Source organism: Macaca thibetana, chromosome 15, assembly GCF_024542745.1.
Source record: "Macaca thibetana thibetana isolate TM-01 chromosome 15, ASM2454274v1, whole genome shotgun sequence".
Lineage (NCBI taxonomy): Eukaryota > Metazoa > Chordata > Mammalia > Primates > Cercopithecidae > Macaca > Macaca thibetana.
Window position 1 is genome coordinate 46,047,628 of NC_065592.1, and position 11,072 is coordinate 46,058,699.

Genomic DNA, 11,072 nt, shown 5'->3' on the forward strand with positions numbered 1-11,072 from the left:
GCATGGTGGTGGGTGCCTGTAATCCCAGCTACTCGGGAGGCTGAAGCAGGCGAATCTCTTGAACCTGGGAGATGGAGGGTACAGTAGGCCAAGATTGAGCCACTGCACTCCAGCCTGGGTAAAAGAATGAGACTCCATCTCAAAAAAAAGGAGCCAGGCACGGTGGTTCATGCCTGTAAACCCAGCACTTTGGGAGGCTGAGGCGGGCAGACCACTTGACCTTACAGGTTCAAGATTAACCTGGGTAAAGTGACAAAACCCTGTCTCTACAAAAACTACAAAAATTAGCCAGGCGTGGTGGCACAAGCATACAGTCCCAGCTACTCAGGAGACTGAGGTGGAAGAATCAGCTGAGCGCAGCAAGATTGAGGCTGCAGTGAGCCCTGATTAGCACCATGGCACTCCAGCCTGAGCAACAGAATGAGACCCTCTCTCAAAAAAAAAAGAAGGTATATATAGAATACTCCCCAAACTCAAAAACTCTTACTTTAAATGCTAAAGATGGTGGCTCATGATTATAATCCCAGCATTTTAGGAGGCTGAGGCAGAAGGATTGCTTGAGCCCAAGAGTTCAAGACCAGCCTGGGCAACATAGCAAGAACCCATCTCTAAAAAAAAAAAAATTTTTTTTTTAAATTAGCCAAGCATGGTAGTTCATGCCTATAGTCCCAGGTACTCAGAAGGCTGAAATGAGCATACCACTTGATCCCAGGAGGTTGAGGCTGCAGAGAGCCATGTTTGCACCATTGTACTCCAGCCTGGGCAACAAAGCAAGATCCAGTTTCAAAAAACTAATAATAGGGCCGGGCGCAGTGGCTCAAGCCTGTAATCCCAGCACTTTGGGAGGCCGAGACGGGCGGATCAAGAGGTCAGGAGATCGAGACCATCCTGGCTAACATGGTGAAACCCCGTCTCTACTAAAATACAAAAAAAATTAGCCGGGCGAGGTGGCGGGCGCCTGTACTCCCAGCTACTCGGGAGGCTGAGGCAGGAGAATGGCGTGAACTCGGGAGGCAGGGCTTGCAGTGAGCTGAGATCCGGCCACTGCACTCCAGCCTGGGCAACAGAGCCAGGACTCCGTCTCAAAAAAAAAAAAAAAAAAACTAATAATAAGGCTGGGCATGGTGGCTCACACCTGTAATCCCAACACTTTGGGAGGCCGAGGTGGGCAGATCACTTGAGGTCAGGAGTTAGAGACCAGCCTGGCCAACATGGTGAAACCCCGTCTCTACTAAAAATACAAAAATTAGCCAGGAGTGGAGGTGGATGCCTGTAGTCCCAGCTACTCAGGAGACTGAGGCAGGAGAATCGCTTGAACCTGGGAGGCAGAGGTTGCAAGTGAGCTGAGATTGCACCACTGCACTCCAGCCTGGGCAACAGAACGAGACTCTATCTCAAAAACAAAACAAAACAAAAAAACAGTAATAATAATAATAACAATGTGAAAATAAATGTTAGAACAAGACAGTGCAGTTATTTCCCTACTCAAGGAAGAACTTAATTTATCCTGCTTATTCCCAATCATACCTAATAATCCTAATGGATTCTTTCAGTTTATATAAGAACACTGTATAACAGACATTTTAAAACCTATCTAGATTCCATGGCCTCTTATCTACAATACAGATTTGTGTCATAAACATGCACAGAGAAAGTATTCAACAAATATTTACTAATGATACACAGCCCAAACTTTAAACAAACTCATTAAAGTCTGAAATACACAGCACAGGTAAATAGGATACAAATTAAGCTTATTGGCCTAAAGAGCCCAACTATTAGAAACCGCACTTTTAGAAACTAAATTACAGAATACACTACTTATAAGGAACAGAACAGTTTATAACAATAGCATAGCAGAGGAAATTGCTCCTTTCCCCCATCACTGCCTGGCTCACACAAAGCATAGTCAACTTCCTGAGGCCCTAAGTGAAGGGAACACAGCCACAACTCTGCTCTAAGGGCAGGGACTACTAGAACCATGATCGATGGAAGCCCAGCAAAAAGGAGTTAGCTGAGGCAGATGACAATAACATTCAGAGGCAGGTGGCGCGTGGGGAAGGAGATGAGAAGTATCTGACCAACCTATCCTTATGTCTGCAAACTCTAATATCATTACCATTCCTACTTTCCACAATGGCTGTAAACCGAAATATATTTTTGGACTCTCCCTAGAGTAGAATCAATGCACAATCAACGTGTCTAGTTAGATGGATGATTAATGATAAGCCATGAACTTTTTTTTTGAGATGGCTCTGTCACCCAGGATAGAGTGCAGTGGCATGAACGTGGCTCACTACACCCTTACCTCTTGGACTCAAGTCATCCTCCTGCCTCGCCTCCCAAGTAGCTGAGACTACTGGCATGCATCAACACGTACAGCTAATTTTTGAATATTTTTTTGGTAGGAATGGGGTCTTGTTATGTTGCCCAGGCTGGTCTCAAACTCCTGGACGGAAGTGATTCTCTTGACTCAGCCTCCCAAAGTACTGGAATTACAGGTATGAGCCACCTCACCTGTGCAGTAACGAGTTTTTTAAAGGGCAAATCACAATATAAATCAACTTGGTCCTGTTACCATCACCAGTGACATTGTTTTGTTCTGTTTTAAAAATGCAGTCGGGCACAGTGGCTCACACCTGTTAATCCCAACACTTTGGGAGGCTGAGACAGGCAGATTGCTTGAGCCCAGGAGTTCAAGACCACCCTGGGAAATATAGCAAAACCCTGTCTCTACAAGAAAGCCTGTAGTTCTAGCTACTCAGGGGTCTAAGGTGAGAGCATCACCTGAGCCCAGGGAGGTCAAGGCTGCACCGCCACTGCACTCCAGCCTGGGCAACAGAGCGAGACCGTGTATCAAAAAAAAAAAAAAAAAAGCAAGTAATACATGTTCATATGGAAAATAAAATACAAATAAGAAAGAAAAGTACATGGAAATCACAGGTCAAACTTACTTACAAGAGCAGAGTCTTTGGTCGTTTCAATAGGCATAGAAAAATATTACCTGTTGATGAAGGATCTGCCTTTAATAGAGGATGTTGATCTGAGACACGGAGGCATCTGGTTCAACTGAGTATAATTATATGCCAAAGAAAACAACAACGAGCAAATCACACACAAAGTCCAGGTGGAAAGCTAACTGGAGATCTCCAAACATATATCAAAAACTATCTATGCAGTGGGAGGAGAGTAAGGACTGAAAACTACCTATTTGGGTATTATGCTGATCACTGGGTGACAAAATTATCTGCATATCAAACCCCTGCAATATGGCACAATGCAATTTACCCATGTAACAAACCTGCATATGCACCCTTTGAACTTAAAATAAAAAAGTTGGAAAGAGAAAAATTAATAATAAAAAAAAAAGGTCAGGTGCAGTGGCTCACACCTGTAATCCTAGCATTTTGGGAGGCCGAGGTGAGCAGATCACTTGAGTGCAGAAGTTCAAGACCAGCCTGGGCAAAATAGGGAAATTCCATCCTACAAAAAGCAGAAAAATTAGTCAGGCATGGTGGCATGCACTTGTAGTCCCAGCTACTCAGGAGGCTGAGATGGGAGGATAGATTGAGCCCAGGAGTTTGAGGATGCAGTGAGCCATGATTGTACTGCTGTACTCCAGCCTAGGTGACAGTGCAAGACCCTGTCTCAAAAACAAAAACAAATGTTTAAAACCCATCTACAGGCTGGGCGTGGTGACTCACACCTGTAATCCCAGCACTTTGGGAGGCTGAGGAGGGCATATCACAAGGTCAGGAGTTCAACACCAGCCTGGCCAACCTAGTGAAACCCCTTCTCTACTAAAAATACAAAAAAAAAAAAAAAAAAAAAAATTAGCCAGGCATGGTGGCAGGTGCCTGTAATCCCAGCTACTCAGAAGGCTGAGGCAGCAGAATTGCTTGAATCCAGAATGTGGAGGTTGCAGCGAGTGGAGATGGCGCCACTGCATGCCACCCTGAGCGACAGTGTGAGACTCCATTTCAAAAAAAAAAAAAAAAAAAAATCTACAAAGATGTTCATTGTAGCACTGTTTGTAATGGTGAAAAGAAAAACATCCTGAATATCATCAATATAAAACTGTTTAAATTATGTATGCTTATATAACAGAATACTCTGCAGCCACTCAAAAGAATGGTATAGACCAGGGTGTCCAACCTTTTGGCTTCCCTGGGCCACATGGGAAGAAGAATAATTATCTTGGGCCATGCATAAAATACACTAACACTGGCCAGGCACCGTGGCTCACGCCTGTAATCTCAGCACTTTGCAAGGCCGAAGCAGGTGGATCATGAGGTCAGGAGGCTGAGACCATCCTGGCTAACATGGTGAATCCCCGTCTCTACTAAAAATACAAACAATTAGCTGGGCGTGGTGATGGGCGCCTGTAATCCCAGCTACTCAGGAGGCTGAGGCAGGAGAATCGCTTGAACCCAGGAGGCAGGAGGCAGAGGTTGCGGTGAGCTGAGATCACGCCACTGCACTCCAGCCTGGGCAACAGAGTGAGACTGTCTCAAAAAATAAAAATTCAAAAAAAAAAATAATACACTAACACTAATGATAGCTGACAAATCTCATAATGTTTTAAGAAAGTTTACAAATTTGTGTGGGGCCACATTCAAAGCCGTCTTGGGCCACATGCAGCCCACGTGCCACAGGTTGGACAAGCTGGGTATAGACTCATGTGATCTGACAGGAAAATACACCATTGAGGTTAAAAAAAAAAAAAAAAGCTGAAGAACGCTGTACACATTCAACTGCAGAACCTATATACTCATCTGTAATGAAAATTTCCAGAAGGGCCGGGCGCGGTGGCTCAAGCCTGTAATCCCAGCACTCTGGGAGGCCGAGGTGGGCGTATCACGAGGTCAGGAGATCAAGACCATCCTGGCTAACACGGTGAAACCCCATCTCTACTAAAAAAAATACAAAAAACTAGCCGGGTGAGGTGGCGGGCGCCTGTAGTCCCAGCTATTCGGGAGGCTGAGGCAGGAGAATGGCGTAAACCCGGGAGGCGGAGCTTGCAGTGAGCTGAGATCCGGCCACTGCACTCCAGCCCGGGCGACAGACTCCGTCTCAAAAAAAAAAAAAAAAAAAAAAAAAAGGATAAAGAGAAAAACGGTAGTTAGCTCTGGGAAGTAAGAATACAGAATGGGGACAGGAGAACTTTTCCTTCTACTTCACACTCTAAACTGTTTCAACTTCTTATCTGCATATTTATCACCTTATAATAAAAACAAAATGAAAACAATGAATTAAAAAGTTAACAATAGTTGGGTGTGGTGTTATGTTCCTTGTAGTCCCAGTTACTTGTGATGCGGACAAGAGTCACTTGAGCCCAAGAGTTCAAATCCAGCCTAGGCAACATAGTGAGATCCCATCTTTAAAAAAAAAATAAATTATAAAAAGTTAGCAATGGTATTGGCAGGTGGTGGGCCCATGAAAATTTTTCTTTTTTTGTACTTTTCTGCATTTTCTTTATTTTCTATAATTAGCAACGTATTACCATATACATTTTTTTTTTTTTTTTTTTGATACAGAGTCCTGCTTTGTCACCCAAAGCGTGCAGTGGTGTGATCTCGCCTCACTGTAACCTCTGCCTCCTGGGTTCAAGCAATTCTCACGCCTCAGCCTCCCAAGTAGCTAGGATTACAGGTGCGCACCAGCATACCTGGCTAATTTTTGTATTTTTAGTAGAGACAGGGTTTCACCATGTTGGCCAGGCTGTTCTCAAACTCCTGGCCTCAAGTGATCCTCCCATCTCAGCCTTCCAAAGTGCTAGGATTACAGGTAAGAGCCACCACGCCTGGCCTGCATGTATTACTTTTGGGGGGAAAAACCCCATAAATTATCTAACTAAGCACTGTTATAAACACTGGGAATTCCAAAGAATATGGAAAGATCTGATTCTAAAAATGCTTTATAATTTGCTCGGAGAAACTTGGTCATGAATACCAAGACAATAAAAGTCAAACAAAACCCTTCATTTAGTTTATTGGAGTTGTTCATGTGGCACTGGTTCCTATGAAAGCCCAAAAAAAGTATCAGTGTTATAAGTAAAGCTGTGCCAAAACATGTTAAAGGCTTATATTTCTTTATACTTAAGGAAATATTTAAAGAAAGACTAAGTGAATTATATAAAAGAGTGGTTTCTTAAAAATTCAAGTCTAGGCCAGTTGCAGTGGCCCACGCCTGTAATCCCAGCACTTTGGGAGGCCAAGGGGGGCAGATCACGAGGTCAGGCGTTTGAGGCCAGACTGGCCAACATGGTGAAACCCCGTCTCTACTAAAAATACAAAAAATTAGCCGGGCATGGTGGCAGGCGCCTGTAATCCCAGCTACCCCAGAAGCTGAGGCAGGAGAATTGCTTGAACCTGGGAGGCAGAGGTTGCAGTGAGCTGGGATCATGCCACTGCACTCCAGCCTGGGCAACAGAGCGAGACTCTGTCTCAAAAAATTAAAAAAAAAAAAAAAAAAGTTCAAGTCAAATCTCCCACTCAATGGTCAATATCCCCTTTAGAACATTCTTACCACTCATTCAATTTCTGTTTAGTGTCAAAAAATCTAACTAGCCCATTCCATTTGTTATGAACAACCCAACTGTTCTTATGTTAAGCTAAAATCCAATTTCCTGTCATTTTTAACCACTGATCCACACTTGTCCCAGTTCTGTCCTCTGGAATGACAAAAAAAAGATGATATAACTTCTACAAGACAGTTTTTTAAAGTCTTCATGTACTATTATGATCCTCTTCCTCTTAAATCTTCTAGAACTAAATTTCCCATATTCTTCAAATGGTTCAGTTCCCATGTGTTTCATTATTCTAATCATTCCCCTCTTAAGATAATCTAGCTTCTCAATATGCCTCTTAGAAGGAAATACCACAGCTGAACACAAAATTCCAGATCTGATCTGACCAATGCTGTTACTTCCTTTGTCTGGGTCACCATAAGCACCACAATACAAGACCAGTTGCAGGCAGCATATGATTCATTTCCAAATTAGTGGCACTGTTCAGACCACAAGTGCTCTGAGGGTTTAAAGGAAAAAGAGATCACTGTGGACTGGGGACCTCAAGAAATTTTCAACAACAAAAAAGTAAACTGTTAGCTGGGAAAGGAAGAATACATTTTAGATAAGCAGAAAATACAGAACGAGTATTTCAGGGGGCACAAGTGCAGAACAGAGCAGAGAGGAATAAACAGAGTTAGTGCTAGAGCAAAGTCTGCATACAGATAGGCAAGAATAGAAGGCCATTTTTTTTAAGGAGGGCTGGCGTCAGAGTATTGAGAGCCTTAAAACCTGCAGGCAATAAGGCATGATTAAAAGGTAAGACAAAAGAACTGACTTCTGAATGAAATGCTTAGGAATGATTAAATCAATACCAGTTTGCCAATTTCTATATCAAGTTAACTACTTTTTGAACTCTGACTGCATAGGAAGTTTCTAATTGATTCTACTCCAAGATAAATTGAAATTGAGTTGTAATAAATATCACTACATAGGCTGCTTTCAGAATATAACATTCCTACTGCCAAAATATAATGCAAGGAATGTCATTTTAGAAAGATGTATTTTGTGATGGGTGCGGTGGCTTATGCCTCTAATCCCAGCACTTTGGGAGGCCGAGACAGGTGGATCACTTGAGGTCAGGAGTTCAAGACCAGCCTAGCCAACACAGTGAAACCCTGTCTCTACAAAAAATACAAAAATTAGCTGGGCCTGGTGGTTCATGCCTGTAATCCCAGCTGCTCGGGAGGCTTAGCCATGAGAATGGCTTGAACCCAGGAGGCAGAGGTTGCAGTGAGCCGAGATCGCGCCCCTGCACTCCAGCCTGGGTGACAGAGTGAGACTCTGTCTCAAAAAAAGAAAAAGAAATGGGCCGGGCGCGGTGGCTCAAGCCTGTAATCCCAGCACTTTGGGAGGCTGAGACGGGCGGATCACGAGGTCAGGAGATCGAGAGACGATCCCGGCTAACACGGCGAAACCCCGTCTCTACTAAAAAATACAAAAAAATAGCCGGGCGAGGTGGCGGGCGCCTGTAGTCCCAGCTACTCGGGAGGCTGAGGCAGGAGAATGGTGTGAACCCGGGAGGCGGAGCTTGCAGTGAGCTGAGATCCGGCCACTGCACTCCAGCCTGGGTGACAGAGCAAGACTCCGTCTCAAAAAAAAAAAAAAAAAAAAAAAGAAAAAGAAATGAAAAGAAAGATGTATTTCAATTCATTTCTGTAAGTTTTCCCAGAATGAATACCTTGCCATTCATTATGAATATCTGCATATAAGGTACCTGTTTGTTTCAGTAATTAAAATCTTCTGGATCTCTATTCAAAAAGACAATGACCTGCTCATCTCTGTTTATCCAGATTCAAAATAGAAGAAACTCCACTAATGTAACATTAAAAAGGAAAGAAGTTAGCTAAATAGCAGAATTTCTACACAATGAAACCTGTCTGCTATTAAAACAAATGAAAACACCAGTAGTAATTTAAATTCAGTCAAATAGGAATTTCTGATTTACAAGTGCTCCCGCCTAAAGGGTCTTTCATAAGGACCAGCTCTGTAATACAGCACGGCAGTAGAGAATTAAACTGTCAAAGAGACACAGCAAAGCCCAACCTCTCCCAAATCCTGCTACTCAGCAGCAGAGATCTAAAGGAATAAATACATTCCCAGCTGCTGAGAGAAATGTCTTACTAAAAGCAAAGCAAAATTCTCATTAATGAAAAATCAACCATGAAAAACTGTATGTCTCATAATCCCCGGAAATGGCCAAATCCATTTTGGGTTAATGCAGATTTAACAGAACAGTGGAAGAGAACAGAGCAAAGCAGTTCCATTTGCCAGCAGCTGGGGGAAACACCGTTACTGGAGAAATCACAAACAACAACAATGCTTCTAATCTGTAGAGCCAAAAGAAATATGAACTCTATCCAGTAAAAGGTACCAGGAAAAGGCTCTAGTGAAGGCTCTAGTTGATAAATGTTCTCATTTACAATCAAGACACATCAGATATGATAGGCTGTAACTTGAATTTCCCGAGATCAAATTAAATGGCTAATCCAAACCCTGTGTTTTTCTGATCAGATAATCTCTCTGAAGTCACAGTACTTGCATTCATTCAAAACCAGCATTAAGCTTCTACTACGTCAGACACTAGGAATACAAAAACTAATAAGAAACAGTCTCTACCCACATGGAGCTTAGTTTGCATACCATGCCTCATCTTAAACCCCAAAGCTCTTGCTTTAAGATATCTTCTTAGATGGGTCAAGTGTCCTCAGGGGAAAAGCAATAATGGCCCTTCACCTTGAGTTACTGTGAGGCAAGCTAAAATAAAAATAAAAATAAAAATAAATCATACCTCTTATCCTCAAAAGCAGTCACCACATCCTCCCAAGTGGAACAGAATAATCATCTTAGCCTATACTACAGGTTAGTGTTCAGGGAAGTGGCAAGGCACAAGACAAGCAATAGAAGGGATGTGACAGCTGTACCACTAACGCATTCAAAGTGTGATAAAAAGAACCTGCTACTAAGCATACTGTAGTGTTACGGTGCAAGGAGGAGGAGGAAAAGAATGAGAGGCGGCCCACCATTCACAGGCACCAACCATCCGCGGTCTCCTAACTCGTCCACTCTCACTAGAGAACCTCAGTCACTGTTTAATAGGATCTGAGCCTGCCGGCCAACAACGTTGTCACATGGCTACCAGAATGGGGAAATAATCTTCCCTTGCAGGAACGTGGGGGAAAACAAGAAAGAGTGGAAAGAACTCAAGCGTTTATAAGTGATTGTCAACATAATCGTCCCCCAAAGCACGGACGGGATGTAAAGTTTGGGAGAGACGGTCACCGGACGCCCACTGGAAGGGTGCGGGGACCTCTACGCCGACACCCCGCCTCCCGCCCCAGTCCGCGCACTCACCGCGCACGCAGAGCAGTGACATGGCCGAGGCGCCGGCAAGCCTCTACCGCGCCCCAGCCGCGCCGCGGCGCCGGGCCGCTCCCTCTTTCCGCTCAGCAGGTGCCGCGACTGCTCCCGTTACCGGCCCTCCGGGTCTGGCGGCTCCTCATGGTCCAGGTCGCAGGTAGCGTCCCGCCGCTGCCTCGGACCCGCCCCAAATCTCACCGTCTGAGGGACCTCCGGGTAGCGGTGAGTACCGACTGGCAGGCTGGGGACTGGGCGCGGCACCGCGACGCCATCGCTGGGAGGTAGGAGCGGCCGGGACTCCCTCCCGTCATTCCACCCGCGATCCGCGCGAGCGCCTAGGCAGAGCCAATCCGTGGCGCCCCGCCCCCCAGCCAATTAACTCACGCCCAGTCCACCGACCCCGCCCCCACCCCGCGAGCACGTAGGAGGCGGGGTTCCCTTCCTCTTTTTGAGATCCTGAAGTCAGCTGCGCCCACTAATCAGGCTTACAGTAGGGAGCAAGGGGCTGACCCTCACCTGTGTGAGGCGGGAATGGAAGCCCTCTGTTCCTCCTGCATGGGCGGGGCTTCCACCCAAGAACAGATTCTTTTCATTGAAGGATTTCCACTGGACTTTCTTACGGTCTAGCCCTCATAGCTGACAGGCTGTAATTTTAAGTTAATGAGGTCGCACTGCACCGCAAAGTAAGTTTTAATTAGCAACTAGGGCAAAAGACAAAACTGAGTGGGTGTGAAGTATGTCTGGAGACCTGTTCTTATCTAGACCGTTTTTCATGCTCATCATTGTATGTCCAATGTCTGGAATAGTGCCTAATGTATGGTAACCAGTCCGTAAATATTTACTGAATGAAGTGTCTCACGTGACCGTGTGAAGAGACCACCAAACAGGCTTTGTGTGAGCAACATGGCTGTTTATCATGGGGACATGATGGCTTAGCTTGGGCTCAGAAGCCTGACATGAAGGATGGTTACCACGGAGGGATTCTGAGTGGAGATACCTCTGATCTTTGACAAATCTTCTATCGGTGCTTGGTACCAACATGAGCTAACTTCATGGCTCAAACCAACAGACAATTTGCTAAGGTCTGGGAGCACCCCCTCCAGAGAATCCCTGACCTCCCAAAATGTGTCAAGATCTAAAGTTT

General features: G+C 44.7%; 1 protein-coding gene across 5 annotated transcripts in view; it reads right to left on the reverse strand.

Moving 5' to 3' along the window:
* UNC13B (unc-13 homolog B) overlaps positions 1-10,010 on the reverse strand; it is a 236,333-nt gene extending 226,323 nt beyond the window's left edge. For all 5 annotated transcript variants that reach the window (XM_050762054.1, XM_050762058.1, XM_050762059.1 and 2 more), the window contains exon 1: positions 9,923-10,010. In XM_050762054.1, the coding sequence (XP_050618011.1) occupies positions 9,923-9,944 (22 nt within the window). In that variant the 5' untranslated portion in view covers positions 9,945-10,010. The remainder of the gene's footprint in view (positions 1-9,922) is intronic.
* Positions 10,011-11,072: the final 1,062 nt, after the last annotated feature.